The 16,909-nt window shown below is 42.2% G+C and overlaps 1 protein-coding gene across 2 annotated transcripts in view; it reads left to right on the top strand.

The window, feature by feature from the left end:
- The window catches only part of nt5dc1 (5'-nucleotidase domain containing 1), a 52,141-nt gene extending 36,270 nt beyond the window's left edge, over positions 1-15,871 (top strand). For both annotated transcript variants that reach the window (XM_023953122.1, XM_023953123.1), the window contains exons 9-12: positions 5,233-5,354; positions 9,290-9,463; positions 11,812-11,980; positions 13,467-15,871. In XM_023953122.1, coding sequence (XP_023808890.1) covers positions 5,233-5,354; positions 9,290-9,463; positions 11,812-11,980; positions 13,467-13,579 — 578 coding nt within the window. In that variant the 3' untranslated portion in view covers positions 13,580-15,871. The remainder of the gene's footprint in view (positions 1-5,232; positions 5,355-9,289; positions 9,464-11,811; positions 11,981-13,466) is intronic.
- The last annotated feature ends 1,038 nt before the right edge of the window (positions 15,872-16,909 follow it).

Raw genomic sequence — 16,909 nt, 5'->3', positions numbered from 1 at the left:
CACTCTCTAACTGATGGAAAATGACAATGAAAAATAGGCTGTAAAACATATGCTGAGCACAAAAACATGATGCGGGAAACGCTAATAATTGGAACCTCCCCCCCTGTGAACAGCCGCATAGACGGCCAAATGCAACATCACAGGCGGGGACCGCTCCACCACAGCTAAGCGGTGATGCAGGTCCCCACCCAGAGCCGCAGCGGCTGAACAGCAGCCGTCCAAGAGGGAGAGGTTCCAGCTGAGGAAGCACCGGAAATAAAAATGAATTAAAAATTGAGAATCAAAAAGTAAACATATTGATAAAAACGATAAAACATTGAAATAAGGTAAATTAAAATAACACGTTAAAAATCAGGTTCAAGTTCATAAAACAAGATAAAATGGATAAAGAAATAAAATAAAAATAGAAAATACATATAGATAAATAACAATAAATAAATAAAAGTAGTAAAATAAATAAATAATAAATAAAAATTAGCTAAAAGCCAGGTTAAAAAGATGGGTCTTGAGCCTTTTCTTAAAAGTATCAATGCTCTCTGCGGCTCTCAGGCCCTCTGGCAGACTGTTCCATAAGCGGGGACCATAGTGCTGAAATGCAGCTTCTCCATAGGTTTTAGTTTTTACAGTTGGAATGGTTAACAGACCAGTGCCAGAGGATCTCAGGGTCCGCGAGGGTTCATATCTTACTAAAAGATCTGATAAATAAGAAGGCGCAAGACCGTTAAGACATTTAAAAACTGTTAAAAATATCTTAAAATCAATCCTGAAGCATATGGGGAGCCAATGCAGGGATTTTAAAATTGGGGTGATGTGAGCCCGCCTCCTGGTCTTTGTAAGAACTCGTGCAGCAGAGTTCTGGAGAAGCTGAAGGTTCCTAATATTTGTTTTTGGAAGACCAGCAAGCAGGGCGTTACAGTAATCAATTTTACTCATGATAAAAGCATGCATTAGCATCTCCATATTAGCAAGAGAGAGTAGTGGGCGGACTCTAGCCAGATTTTTGAGATGATAAAAACCAGTTTTAACCACCTGTTTTATATGGGGGATAAAAGTTAGCTTAGAGTCAAAAATAACACCCAGGTTTCTGACTGCTTCCGAATGACTTAAGGAAAGTTCCTGTAGCTTCAAAAACTGTTTCTCCCTCTTGGCTTCAGGACCAATAACTAAAATTTCAGTTTTTTCCTGGTTGAGCTGCAGAAAATTATTTGCCATCCATAATTTTACATCTAAAATACAGTTAAAAAGTGCTTCTATTGGTCTTGTGTCATCAGGAGACATAGCTATGTACAGCTGGGTATCATCAGCATAGCTATGAAAACTGATGTTGTGGCTTCTGATGACATTCCCCAGAGGAAGCATGTAAATGTTAAAAAGCAAGGGGCCCAGGATGGAACCTTGAGGCACACCACAATTAATTTCATGGACCCCAGAAAAATATGTGTCCATGCTTACCATAAAGCTTCTCTCCATGAGATACGACTCGAACCACTTGAGAACAGTCCCTGAAAGGCCAAGACTTTTAAGTCTGTTTACAAGGATCAGGTGATCAACAGTATCAAAAGCTGCACTTAGATCTAACAGAACTAGTACTGAGATCTGACCTGAATCCAAGGCACACCTGAGATCATTAACAATTTTTAACAAGGCCGTCTCTGTGCTGTGGTTCGTCCTAAAGCCAGACTGGTTTATCTCAAAAATGTTGTTTTGTAAGAGAAACTCGTTTAGCTGAATAAAAACAAGTTTTTCTAAAACCTTACTTAAAAATGGCAAGTTGGACACAGGTCTGTAGTTATTAAAAACTGAAGGGTCTAAATTAGTTTTCTTGAGTAATGGTTTCACCACTGCCGTTTTAAAGGCAGCAGGAAAAATACCCGTCTGTAGAGAGGAGTTAATGATATTTAAAATCTCACTCTCAAAAGACCCATAAAATGATTTAAAAAGTGATGTAGGGATGGGGTCTAAAGAACAAGTTGTTGGATTAACTTGGGAGAAAACTCGACCAAGTGTTGCAGCTTCAACCAGGTCAAAACTGTCCAGTGCTTCCTCAGGTAAAATCAAGCCATCATAACCAATAGAGAGGCTTTTCTGTTCTTTTATGATGTTCATTCTGACAGAATCAATCTTGCTCCCGAAGTGGTCTGCAAAGTCCTCACACAATGAGGCCGAGGCTGGCATTGGGTTTTTGTTCACATTTGAGTTGATTAAAGATTCAATTGTGGTGAAAAGGACTCTGGGATTATTTTTATTTACGGAAATGATGTTCGCAAAATATGAATTTCTGGTCTGTTTTACGGTTTGATTATATAGTTTTAGTTGGTTTTGGTATAATTGATAGTTTATTTCAAGTTTGTGTTTTCTCCAAAGTCTTTCGGCAGATCTACAACATCTCTTCAATTGTTTAATTTCCTCAGTTCTCCAAGGGGGTGTGGGTTTGATTCTTATCTTCTTAGATGTTAGTGGAGCAACTGAGTTGAGACTGGATTTTAATTTACTGTTAAAACTTTCAACAAGTAGATCACAGGGGGCCGGTAAGACAGGTGGAGAGTTGGAGCGAACAGATGTAATAAATTTTTCGACCACTTCAGGAGTCAAGTAGCGTTTCTTCACCGTTCTCACAGAGGTCTCTTGCTTTATAAAACCAGTGATGTTAAAAAGCACACAGTAATGGTCAGATACAGCCAGATCCACAACAGCGGACACACTAGTAGGTAAACCATGACTGATGACGAGGTCAAGAGTGTGCCCCCTGTTGTGAGTCGGCTGCATGACGTGTTGTTTAAAATCAAGAGAGGAGAGCAAGTCCAAGAACTGAGTGGTGCAATAATCCAACTTCCCGTCTATATGCAGGTTAAAATCACCAGTTATTAAAATCATGTTAAAAGAAGTGTGGACAGATGCTAAAAACTCTGAAAACTCCTCAATAAAAACAGAGCTTGGTTTGGGTGGTCTGTATACTGTGATGCATAAAACTGGAGGGCTGTTAAAAACAAAGGCATGATGTTCAAAGCTGGGGTACTCATCCAATGTAATCTGCTTTACTGCAAAGGAGTTGGACTTTATAGATGCAGTACCCCCACCCTTTTTGCCCTCCCTGGTTGAAAAAACAAAGCTAAAATTGGGTGGAGAGGCCTCTGTGAGAACAGTAGATGCATCCGTGCTCAGCCATGTTTCAGTTAAAAAGAGTCCATCAATTTTATAATCATGGATAAAATCATTTATGATAAATGTTTTGTTGGACAACGATCGAATATTCAAAAGTGCCATGTTAAAAGAGGGGGGAGTGTTTGTGGAAGCTGCTTCCTCAGGTTTTGGTGATTCCTTTAGTGGACGAAGCCAGTTAGTGTTTGCTTTTCTCCCAGCACGTCCCCTCATGGAATACCTGTCTGTAATAATGGTCTTAATGGGATAGACTGGGGGGGGTGTAGGTGGTGGCAAGGAAGCACTGTCAATCGAAGCAGTTTTTTGGGGAATGTGGGGAGGTGATACCAAATCCAGTCAGTCACTTCCACACAGTGATGTCTGCACGGATGAGGAGGAGGTTTGGACTGGTGGGGGCATGATGGGGGCTGGTGATGTCTGGACAGAGTATCGGATGTTTGCAGCTAAAACATTGCTGCCCAGTGGACTGGGGTGAATCCCATCAGTTTTATAAAATGAGGTTCTGTTCCAGAACAGGTTAAAATTGTCAATAAAAACAAACCTATTCAGGCTGGAAGCAGACTGGAGCCAGGAGCTCAGACTCAGCAGCCTGCTGAAGCGGCCCTGGCCGCGGGAGAGGGAGGGGAGGGGTCCCGAGATAAAAACAGTCAATGGACAAGAGTTTAAAAAATTAAAAAGTCTGATGAACGCCTTTTTAGTCGTTTCAGACTCTCGATAAGATGTGTCATTAAAACCAACATGTAAAATCAGCCTCCTGATTGTGGAAGGGAAAGATCTCAGCAGGTCTGGGAGTTTCTCCAGAATATCCAGAACTGTGGCTCCCGGAAAACAATGTGTGACCGCGTTAAAGAAGCGGACCCTCCGTATAATGGAGTCCCCGATGATCGCCGTTGTCGGGGCAAACAGTGGAGGAGGACACGCGGGCGCATGTGCAGAGCCGACAGGTACCTGCGTGACGACAGCGGCAGCGGCGGCCTCACCTTGCGGCCGGTGGTCCATCTGCGGCGGCGAGGCCCGAGCCTTGCTGGAATGGAAGCGGACAGCTTCCTTCAGGATCCGACGGCGGGAGGAAGAAGCTGGAGCCCGCGAGGACGCGGGGAGATCCAGACGCTCGTCTGATCCTGATGGGGCCTTAGCGGTGATCCTCGAGCCCCGGTCCGGGTTGCTGCACGCCGCGATGCGTCCGTCTTCCTTCGGGATCTCCGTGGCGTCTCTCTGGAGAGCGGGGAAATCCATGGTGGAGCCCAGGTCTGGTGGAGTCTGTGCCGCTGTGACCGCTGCGGAAGGAGCGGGAGAATCCGCAGCCAGTCCGGAGAAGCGGTTTGAGAGACTCAGGACAGGAGGCTTCCGGGTCTCATCAGATCTCATTCTGGACCTTCGGACAACCACTTCTTCATCCAGGGATCTTTGCCTGGGTGTTGAAGATGAAGAAGGGTGTGCACAGGTGGACGGGTCCCATGGAGCTGTGTCCTGGAGTGCGGCGCTAAGTGAGGTTAGCCGCTTAGACTGGGCGAAGGAGACATCCATGAACTTGGACAGGAGAGCGTCCTTCATTTCCAGCTCAGCTTTTAGACGACGGATGTCTTCCTTGAGGTCAGTAATGATTCCAGTGGTTATACGCAGAGATTGTGAGTCCAGATCATTGGTTGGATTTGTTTTTTTACCCGAGTTCTGGTCTGGACTCACCACTGGTGTTACTCCGTCCGCCATTTTTCCCAGTCTCAGTAATATCCCAGAGACAAGAGACAGGCCACTACAAGAAGATCTAAGTCAAACTCAAGGCCTTGAGGGCCGTCCTCCTGCTGATTTTCCCAAGAAGGTCAAGAAGATGTTTAAGGATCAGCAAGACACCAAAAGTTCAACTTATTGTCTGTTTATAATTAAAATTAAAAGTTATTATTATTGGATTTGAGAAAAAAACCTTTGTTTTCTCAGATGCGGATGTCCTGCTGGTGAAAGCTTAAGTAAAGTTTGTAACTTGATGGTTGTAGGCTGTGGAGTTGGATCTGCTTCTGCACTAGATCTCTGCCCTACCAAGCTGTTGTGATGATTCAGTGTCATTTGTCTCTGCAGTGAACGACGTGGAGGACAGTGAGGGGCTGCCATCGCTGGACAAACCCGGCTGGTACTCTCAGGGCAACTGGCCACACCTCCACAAGCTGCTCAAGACCATGACCGGGAAACCAGAGCCCAAGGTATGCCCGACCTCTGCTTTGAAGGCTTTCTGCAGCTGGCTTTCATGTTGACTCCAGCTTCAGATTTTGGCAGAGACTGAAAGAAATGGGGTCTGTGATGGACGTGCTCAGGGAGATTTAGACTGGTGTGTTGGAGAGGAAGAACACAACTCTTGCCATGCATGAGTACCGGGCAGCAGCACTTACACATCAGGCACTAAGCAGCTCTTAAAAAAATCAGAACCTCTTAAAAAGAACTGATTGCTTCTTTATTAGCTTTTGCAGCTGTTTTCTGCACTTTAATAATTGCCTGATCTCATAGTTGACATAGTTAACTTCATGAATTGGTCTCTTACCACGTAGAATACGTCCAAGATTGAATCGTTTCTGCCAATATCATGCGTGCAAACCAATTATTTGTAAATATTTGGATTTACGTGAACAAAACACTATTTTCTTCCATGGTATCTTTGGAGTGGACACGAGTTCCCCATATTGTTGGGGTTCTATTAAATTTTAGCCGTTAATGTTGTGGTTTATTCTGACACAAATTAGTCCAACTTTCATTAGTTTTTTTTTGTTGAGCTTTCATTTGCAGTCAAACTATCCCACATCATGATTCTGCTACCACACCAGGTTCTCTGGCCAAGCTGAGATTCAAATTAAGTTACCATTTAAGAAGTAAAACGTTGCTGGTGTAAAACTCTGACAAATGTACTTGGATAAAAATCCTGGGGCTAGCAAAGACGGCCATAAAGACGATGGAGGGTGAGAGAGGAAGAAGTCATTTAAATACTGTAAATTATCTTTGAACAGAGAGTTGAGAGGTTTGGCTCTGTGACGGAGCAAAAGCCTGCAGTACAGGGGGGAAACCACAGAAACTGCTGTAACTTGTCAGGTACAGGCAGTTTGAGTCCGTCATCACCCTCCTCCTCCACCACCATCTCCTCCTCCCACCGGCTCCTGAATGCCCCTTCTGTCTGTTCCACCGCCCCATGATGGAAGCTCTCGTGGAATCCAGTGTCAGCCTGCACTTAGAGCTTCTTTGAACAAACCTCCTGGGAGACTCGCTGCTCTCCACTTTCACTAACCAGACAGGGTGGGATGCTGGTGTTCTGAATGCTGGGGTTCAGGCTAAACTACAGTTTCTGAGCTTAGTGATGAAAACAGTGAGGGTCATGGCTGAGGTGAAGGGGCGCGTTCACACAAATCCACAGTCCAACTACCCTCGCTTAAACCTTCTGAACTGTATCAGAAAGTCAAGGCTTGTTTTGGAAGCTGGTCTCAGCTGAAGATTTTTTGCTATCCAAACACAGCAGAAGCTTTGTAGAGTCCTGGACTAACAAGAAGTTGGCGTAGTTTTTGCCAAGCTCAACTACCCTGTTAGCCTTCTCTGTGAGAAATCTCAGGGTTTTGTTTTTGCTGTCCAATATTTGAAGATTGCATCAAGCATTGAGTCATTTTTTACGTTTGATCAGCATGATTTCCAGTGGAAAATAAGCTGCGTTCACTCTGAACACGGTTTGCACATCAGGGGTCAGAGAATAGTTTGGTCCTTGTGGCACATCAAGAGTTCAAATATCTTAACTTTGGCAAAGAAGACACATCACGTCGACCAATTAGGGACTCAACTTTGGCACGTGCAGATGACCCGATCAGTGGGTGGAGTCCAGAACAAACATGGAGGAGAATCTGATCGTTCTCGTCCTGGACTTTGAAATTTTTTGAACTTTTTTTCCTTTTTTCCACTGAGACAACAATAAATGATTGTTTAATTTTATTATTCTTTTCTTTTTTCCCCCTCGGACTAATATGGGATAGCAAGTCATCAAACTCGCTCACAGAGAGACAGAAGTACTGCTGAAAGTGCAGACGGTGAAGCTCCCCGTACTGGAAGAGTCTCTGAATGATCTCAGACATGGAGACTTAACTAATGGCGTATGGTAAATGGCGTATACTTATATAGCGCCTTTCTTCCTACAAGGACAAAGCGCTTTACAGTCACAGACCCATTCACCCAGTCACACACACATTCACACACTGGTGGCGGCTCCGCTGCCAAACACAGGCGCCCGCCTACCACCAGAGGCAAGGTGGGGTTCAGTGTCTTGCCCAAGGACACTTCGACTCATGGGCGTGCAAGGCGGGAATCGAACCTGCAATCTTAGGATCATGGGTTGACCGCCCTACCGCTGCACCACGGCCGCCCGTGGTGTACCAATGATTTTGTAGAGTTCTTCAAAATAAATAAACCTGATCTGTAAACGTCATCTATGTCTTTTATGCATTGTTAATTATGGATTCAGTCAATGCTTCCATGTAGCTCCTCCTACATGAGTCCAGAGCATCATGTTTTTGAACGCGTTTTTGGAAAAAACGTCAAGAAGGGAATTTTACACACGTTGAATGGGAAGCGTCTGATGCAAATTTAATGTGTGAATCGCGTTGGGAATGAAGGTTTCATTAGGGATGTGCCGCACCAGCCCACTTCAGGACAGACCCCCAGTCTCATGGATGGACAGGAAGGAAAGTGGCTGCGTCGTCATGTGCCACAAAGTGCAGTTCTGAGTTCTGACTAACCTAATCATTTTTTTCCACATTTTCTACACATTTTGATAACATGTTTGTGACATAAAAGCACCTTAAGACTACAAGCAGCAGCTTTAAGAGGAAACTGTTTCTGCACAAACATGCATAGCTTAGCTTTGGCAAATTGAGTCTCTATTATGTGATGTATCACTTTATCATCACTTTCTGTGACTCTGGCTGTTTTTTTTCTTCATTTTTCATATGATTTCTTTAAGTGCATTCAACTCCAAAACTTAAGTTTCTAGATAAGACATGAAACTATGTGGCTCTGTATGCAAGGCTCTTTTGAAAGTATTTACTGGCCATGTCTCTCTTTTTGTGATTGGTTGTTTTTGTGTTGGAATCCAAGGCCTCCATAAATATTTATCACAACAGTTCCATGACCTGACCTGTTTCACTTCTGGAAAAGTCTGCAGGAAATGTGAAGCGGTCTGTCCGAGGCCTGGGTTTGCCCGTCAGTCTGTTGACATGTGGAAGGGCCAGGCAGAGGCTAACAGAGCCTTGAGAAGGACCATGCAGCTACTGCAAGGCCATCCACCCTCTCTCTGGCTCGCTGATTGGTCCCTATTTACAACTCCCTTAAGATATCTGGGCTTCAAAAGTCACATTTGGTCCTATTCTTGCCTCATATTGCAGAATTTTTAAGGCAGTATTTTTTCTTATTCAAAAAAACACACAGCTTTTCTGGAGTTGAGGGTCTGGTCTGTTTTTGAGTTACCTGTAAGTTAACATCCTGTTTCTTTAGAGATCAGGTTCTATAAATCTCTTCTGCTAAGGAAGCATCTGAAATGAATGAGAGACTTCTCAGAGATCCTTTTTCTCCCCGTCTCTGAAATCTTCTTTTCTGCAGATGTTTCTTTAACAGGGAGATCATCTATTAAAGCTGCAGGACAGTTGATGGACAGTAGAAATTTAGTCTCAGAGCATTTTCCATTAAAGTCTAGTATAAATGAGTATTGTGTAGTTTAATTAACCCCTCTGAAACCCCTCACAGGTGATGTTGCTTTAAGACAGATGCACTAAAAAGCTTTTTTGTTTATCTTCAATCAGAGCCAAAAACATGTGGCTTATTCATAATTATATCTTACTGCTATAATTAAACTGATTTAACTTGGTTTTCTTCTTCTAATTAACCACCTTACTCCTTGTTTAAACATGTTGTGCAAACTTTAAAAGGCCTCAGAGACTTTTGGAGTATGAGCTCCTGATTGTCAGTTATGGAATGCAGCTGATCTGGACTTGCTCCTGCTTGTTTTTTTCCACATGTGTAGTAGTTTTGTGGTTGTTGAGGAGATGAGGAGCAGACTTCTGTGGTGGCCGAAGCTCAGCAGAGCTGCTTTTCATTCATTTCCCTGCTTTCCCTGCAGGTGGCGTACTTTGGGGACAGCATAAGGTCAGACATGTTTCCTGCAAGGACCTTTGCCGATTGGGAGACGGTGATGATCGTGGAAGAAATGGAGGGGGAGGGGGTCCCAAAAAGTGAAGCCACAATGGCCAACGAGGCTCAAGCGGAGCCACTGGAGAAAAGGGGAAAGTTTGAGGTAAGTTCAAGGAGGCAGCTGTTTCTGTTTAGCTGCCCCACCTCCAACCAACCCTCAAGCCCCCGGGCCCGGCCCGCTGCCAACACATGCCCTGAGTTCTGGTAGATACCTCCTCTCCCAAACAGTTCATCAGAGTTAACATCTGTTTCCAAACCTGTGTCCTAAATGTACTCTGGCTGGTGAAAAATCAAATGTTGACATTTTGGGTCATTTGTGAGTCCGTCTGTGTTTGGTCTAATGAAAGCAGGCACAGTTACACCGAGACGGGATGAGGGATGGTCTGTTGCACCACATGACGGCAGCTTTTCTCCAGAACACAGCAGCAAACAGGAAAGCGAGTGACGTGCAGGAGGCTTGGCCCTTACAGAAGAGCGCTCCGAGCAGCAGGATGTTCGCTTCAAAAAGTCTGCGGTCAGCACATCTTGTGGCTCGCAAATTCAGGACTGCACTTCCTCTTTCCCCAAGCAGAGCATGGATGGCGTCCTGTGCTTTTGTTCACTGGTGTTTGCAATATTTAAAAAGCAACTAAACAAACAACTGTTCTGCTGCAAAAAGGATATTTATGTTTTGTGTTCCTAACAATTGGTAACAAATTCGAACCTTTAAATTAGACATTTTAAAACAATTTATTCTAATATTGTTGACATGTTATTGATAAAAGCAAGTAAGAGCTGCAGCATTCTGGACCAGTTGTAGATGTGAGAGGGATGACTGGTTGACTCCAAAATACAGAGAGTTACAGTAATCCAGCAGAGATGTAATGAAAGCAGGGATCTCTTAAAATGATCAACCCTGGGAGAATTTCAGGCAGGCAACTTGAGCTGTGTGTTTACATGGTTACTCCTCCCTGCGGGCGGTTCAGTCTAATCAACTCACCTGTTCAGCGTCCTACTTAAGTTCCAGGTGCGGTCCAATCCTCTTCTTCCATTTCCGCGAGCTCTGCGTTCATCACCCCACCCTCCTCCCCGGCTTCCACCTGTGAGCTCCATTAGGGGTAGTTATTACCCAAAGTTTTCTATGGAGATCTTTGTTTTAGTTTTTTTTTTAAAGCTTTATTTGATAGGGACAGTGCATATTAATGAACATCTATCAAACAATGATAGGCGTAAACATACTGGATTTTAGCAATGATGCCAATTTGCATCCATAGTCCCTAGGCAGGAAACATAAAACAGGACAAAACAAAAGACAGAGTCACAGATACAATAAGAACACAAAAAGGTGGTACATTATGAGAGTTAAAAGTCAGAGGCTACAGGACTGGTTTGCCTTCAGCCACTGCTTGAGCTGTGTTTTGAAGGTCTGTAATGTTTGACACTCCCTTATGTACAGTGGAAGACTGTTCTAGAGTTTACTGGCCTTTACAGAAAGAGCGTTTTGTCCAAAGTATCTGTATCTCTATCTGAACGGAGCCTTATGCCAAACTAAAAGAAATATGGAAATAAATCTTCTTAACTGCATGAGTTGTCTGACTGAAATGACATTTGGGTAAAAATCGTTTCACCTTCAACAGCTGCTTCAAATCAGAGAAGCTGGATTTTGCCACTGAGCTCATTTGACAGTCAAGTTTAAAATCGCTGTGCATTTTAGAACCCAGATTTGACACAGATTGTTTTCAATGGGGAGCCAAGGAAACCAACTCCACTGAGGAAGGGTCAGAGGGGCTGCTTAGACCAAACACCATCACTTCCATTTTTTGTCAGTAAAGCTTAAAAAGCTTAGGGTCATCCAGTATTTAATGTCTTGTATACAAGACGGTAGTGGTGTAATGGAGCCACCTTTCATTATTGGTGAATGGATCTGACTATTGTCAACACAGCAATGAAAGGAAACTCTGTGCTTTCTCAGGATGGAACCTAGAGGAAGGAGGTACAAGAGAATAAAAGTGGTCCTAAAATAGATCCTTGTGGAACCCCAAAGAACACTGGAGCAGTTAAAGAATAATTAACTCAAAACCTGAAAACAACAGATACAGGAAAACTTCATTGAAGCACCAATCCCCACAGTTTTATGGATCTTCTTGTTCACCATCTTCATGTGGACAACTCTTAAGAAGTTGTTTCTAATTATTTTTATGGCTCCAGTGTTGGGTAACTCCTCCAAACAGACAAATCTTTACAGTGCAACTCTTCATGCTAATTAGTCTGATGCCAGGGAATGCCCTGAAGATTTGCCGGCAAATGATTCACGAGGGGAGGAATTCTGAGGGGAAATGATGTGTTAAAGTTGTAAAAATACTTTTGGTTTCAGTTCCATCTTCTTTTCCCCACTTCCTTTCACCAGAGCTGCTTGTCTAAAGATGGGCCTCCTCACAGAGTTCAGTATCTGACTATGCATGAACTTTGCAGGAGCAAGGCATGAAGTCACCCTCAGCCGTGTCCAACCAGTGGGGGTCTTACTTTGTTGACACGCAGAAAAGTGATGGAGAAGATGAAGATGCCCAGAAGCTAACCTGGTGCTGCCACTGCATTCACAAATACAGCACCATGGCCATTCCCAGTGTGGAGCACATAGCAGGTTAGTGACGGGAGACCTGAGGTGGATCTGACCATCAAAGCAAAGAGTGGAAATTAAATTAGACAGTACAAATTTGGTGTATCTGCCATCAGAGTGGCATTCACTCATGAAGATTACGCAACTGAAACTTAAACCAAAAAAAGATTTTATGTGTTTTTTTTTCTCTCTGTCCTGCACAACACGTGTGGCAACTAAACGGGTGCTTTATCGCAGATTGATGTTAAACACGCAGCAGTTGGAGAGAAACTCTCATAAAGCCCCGCTTCAAACAATCGGCCTCATTCTGCATCACAGAAACATGAGTGAAAATCAAAAACAGCAATTGTGTCAAACACAGATGTGGAGTCGCTCTAATGATTAGTTTCAACCATGCAGCTCTGACCTGCAGAGCCTTCAGGGTACAAGCCGTGGGACTCTCCTGCAACATGCAAAGTATGATCTGAAGCAGGTCATCTACACTGAACTATAATGTTTTCATCATTTTTTGCTGTCATCACATGTGTGAGGTCCACTGTGAGGCACTGGTCGTTTTTATGTTATAGTAAGATAAACCTACCATGTCTCAATCCAAAGGGGATTTTCCAATATGGAATACAGATCTTTTTTATTTTTAAATAAGTTTTAATGGTGAGAGTCAGTTTAATAAACAACTTGCCTCAGACAGATGGCTCTGGTTTTTCTCTTAAGAATATAATTGTATTCATTGATTAATGGTTGTACTAGGAGGTTTTTAATGTTTCCACCTTATTTTTTTTTATCAAAACAGAGATTCTAAACTGATTTAAGATCACAGGATTTTACTTTTGAATAAAATCATCTTTTATTGTTTTATATTTCACGTGAGTGATAGCAATAAATCTCCATCACAAACACCATCAAACCTATAAAATCAAGTTTCTACAATTTACTTAGTGCTGGATGTCTTCAGAATCCTTTACAGACTTTTTTTTATACAGTCTACTGATTGTAATGTTTTCTGTACACCTGGCCTCTCTTATCCAACGTCCATTCTTCAGACAAGGATTTGAATCCTTCCTTTTTTTTTTAAAGTGCTCAGAAGAATCTCCCCAAACAATGGGGGGGGGGGGGGGGGCTGTTTCCCACATGCTTTTGGAGAAAGCTTTCAAAGAGCGGGAAATTGGGGTTTGTTTACAGCCATTACATGCAAGATCCAAGCCGATCTCTTCATCATCCAGTAATGCGGACGGTGCACAACCTTGACCTCAATAATAACACGTCTCATCAAGGATTAAAGAATGTTCTGGTTTGCTTTCAGCCAGACTGAGTCTGACATGAATTTCCCCAGATTGTTTATCTTTTTGTGTGGAAGGATCTGAACTGGTCTCATGGACAGAGATGTGCTTAGATCCAAATTTGTCCTAGTTGTTGTTTTTTTTTATGTTTTTGGTCATGTTTACTCGTTATGTTTATCATAAAATAACTTACACTCTGCTGTTTTTCTTCTGTTGAATTTTTTGCTGTCTAGATCTTCCTCTGGATTACAAATTCCCCAGGTTTTCCCCGGACAAGCCCTACACCACCGGCTACTACCCCAGACCTCCAGATTCTGTGCTGAAGAGGTGCAAGAATGTGTCCTAAGAAAAGGCAAAAAATGAAGAAAGTCCTCCCAACCCTTTCTGCTTCAGGAGAGGAAGGTGCCTCCATATTTTTGCCTGTAGTTTTTTCTTTTCCAGGTGACCCCAGCCATCATCTGTGGAGCACAGGAAGCATGCGTTCAGAGAAACCATGTGAATGTAAGCCACATAAATGTAATGGAAGTGTCCCATACTGCAGTGTGCCGTACTGGTGTGTGTGCTGCATTCAGTAGTGGTATACTCTTCACTTGGACTTTGTGTATGTGGTCATCTGTCATTTTGAATCCTTCAAACTCTGAAATGAAGCGATTTACCTAAAGTGATTACCTCAAGGGCGGAAACAAGTAAAGCCAGTCAAGCCGTTCCTCAGTGTATTTCTCTACAACACTCTTACTGTGAAGATTTGTCATTTCTCTTTGGTTCCCTCGTACTTTCTTATAACTCTCTGCTGGTAAGCCCTCGTCACGTTTGTGGATCTTCGCTGTTGCTAAAAATTTAGCACAATATTGTCTTTTGTGTTGGGTGTTCCAGAAAACTTTGGGAAATTTGTATTAATAACAAGAAGAAGAATGAAGACTATGCTAGCTGTTCTCTGTGTTACTTCTGATGCAGCTGTGTCACGTGTTCTGTGAGGGATTCTTTAAACCCCTGTGCTTCATCCATGCTGTAACCGGCTTGTGAATGGTCCCTTGGTCGCTTGGCGTTGAGCAGTCGTGCCATCACTTGTGGAGAAATCTCCATTTATGGAGGTTGTCTTTTTGCTGTCAACACAGGTTCAAGTCAGGTTCCATCTCAGTACGTAGTAGGAGAATTTCATCAGACTCAGTGCCACAAAACTGACTGAAATGTTACAGCAACTGAGACAAACAGCTCCTAAAGAGACTGATAAAGGTATCTGAAAATGGCTTAGGAGACATCACAAACATAGAAGGATTGTAGAGTGTCCTGTTTTGGGAAGAAATGTGTTTGGAAAAGAAATTCCCATAGATGGATTGCTGAAGTCCTTTTTGGACTAAAGAAGATTAGAACTTACAGCTTTGTTTTTGCATAAAAAATCATAACGAAAGTTGCTCATTTAGAACTGAATTGGAGAGTAACAAGAGAAATCTACTGGTCTGAAAAACGGAAAATAGGGGCTTTAGTAGGAAAGGTAGCATAAAAAAAACACTTGGATCCTTTAGTGAAAATGGAAGCGTGGGATTTTTTCCCCCATTATAAAGTTTACGATAGCAGTATTGTGATCTGCGACTACTTTGGTTGGTCAGGTACAGTAAATGTTGCTAATTTTGTGAATTTGTTTGCACCAGCTGATAATTATTTGACATTCGTGGGAAGATGCAAGAGCAGGATTAGTTAGCATTTTCAGCAAAAAAGCATTGGCAGGCATCATCTGACAGACAACAGCTGTTAGCGTTTGAATTTTTGGTTCCAGAAACTGATCTTCTGGGTGGTTGCTGTCCTGCAGTGATGGTCAATCTGCTCCATTTCAATAGCCGGTGTGATACACAGTACAGAGTGCAACATAACTGTCCGATTTTGTCTTTGTTCTCAGCTGCTTCCACATCACATCTGTCCCTTTACAAACCTCAAAGAAGTGATTCAACATTCTTCTTTCAGTGAATCGTAGATTGAAATATTCCTACAGAATGACCAGCATCTCTCATGTACCTTGACAGGAAGCAGTGCAGGTGGGATCGGACATACAAAGTCAACAGTGGTTTGTGCTGTGTGTGGTTTGTGTATGCATACAGTTGTGATGATTGTACTCTTCTTTTGTCATCTGACCTGTAACTTTTGCACATTTGCCTTATGTTGGAATCATCTGTGGTCTTTAAGATCTCAAAAACAGGGAAGCTTTGGTTCTGTGTTCAGTGATGAGGAACTGTCAAAGAAATAAAAAGTTTTATGATTTTTCTTACATAACATTTTTCTGGTCTTAAGTTTTGTTTAAACCTTGAACTTCAAGTGCTTCACATTTGGAAACCCTCAGCACAGGCATGTGTTCTTCATGTAGAGCTAATGAATGCTGCAAAACAAACAAACAATGGCTTCTGTCATCTTCTCAGTTCTGTGCAGATTCTTTAATCATCAAACTATAGAGTGCTGAAGTCAACCATCGCTTTACGACAAACGAGCATTATTGTAGGCTGTATTTGTTCAGAGAAGTTAAGATTTCTGAGGTTTCCTGTTTGAAATGTTGAAAATTTCTCCATCAGCCAGACAAACGATGTCAGCAGCTAGAAAATCTCAGACCTCTACATTAGTTTTGATCTAAATAAACCGGACAATAAAACGAGTTTGGCTTTTTATCTGGGACTTTATCTCATTGTGCTAAACACGGCATGAAAGATATTTAACCGTGGAGTTTGTGACACTTTTCTTCGTCAACTGTGATTTTTTTTTTGTGTGTGTGTGTTTTGGTTGATGAAGTTTAAAAACAGATTAAATGTTCTATTATTCAATCATAATTTTCAATGTCTGTAAACAAACGTTTATGATAAATGATGTAAGTTATTAGCTCAAATGCTGCCTGACCTGCAATAATAAGCTGATTAGCTGTATGCTTTGGGTGAACTGAGCCAAAATGCAGCCTCTGGACAGCTGGTCCATTTTGACCCAGTTTAGTCAAATATTTGACATGAAGGAGATCTGAGGTAAAACAGACACGAAAAGCAGCTTATCTACTGTGCAAATGAAGCTTTTTCATGACCATCAACACACAAGCCAATTAAAAGAGGAGAAATGAAACTAGGAAGGATATGTACTATTTAAAGTCTAAAGTTCTAAAATGACTGCAGGTCTGCGTTGAGCTGTTAATTATTTTGCTTGTTTAACCAAATCAAACATTACTTTTATTTCAATGTCCCAAATGGGGCATCAGGAATGAAGACTGAGGATGAAGAAGGATCCTGGAGAAAAAGATGTATCAAAACATCTGAACATTTTTGAATATAAAATATTGAGTATTTTTTCGAGTTAAAGTTTGTTTTTTCTGTTGCTATGTAATGGGTTTACAAGTAAACTGATCTGAAAACACTTCTTGGAGAAGGTGTACCTTTGTAGCAAGTAGGCAGAGAAGAACTTTTGAGATGTTCATAGAAAACACACAAACAGTTATCCTCATTTCAGAGGATAACTGTTTTCACTTAAGTCTCCATTGTTTCTGGATAAGTCAAAAAAAGATCATTTCACTTCCTCCAGTTTGCCCTCGAGGTTGTTTGTTACTTAACAAGATCTGTCCATGGAAGTTCTTTTTTTTATATCGCTGGTACTGTTGTTTGTGTGGAAACATGAAATAAAGGATGGCTTTCCTTTTAACTCCAAGGAAAAAGTA

This window comes from Oryzias latipes, chromosome 24, assembly GCF_002234675.1.
Source record: "Oryzias latipes chromosome 24, ASM223467v1".
NCBI classification, from domain to species: domain Eukaryota; kingdom Metazoa; phylum Chordata; class Actinopteri; order Beloniformes; family Adrianichthyidae; genus Oryzias; species Oryzias latipes.
Note: the sequence above shows the minus strand (reverse complement) of the source record. Positions and strands in the feature narration are given on the sequence as shown.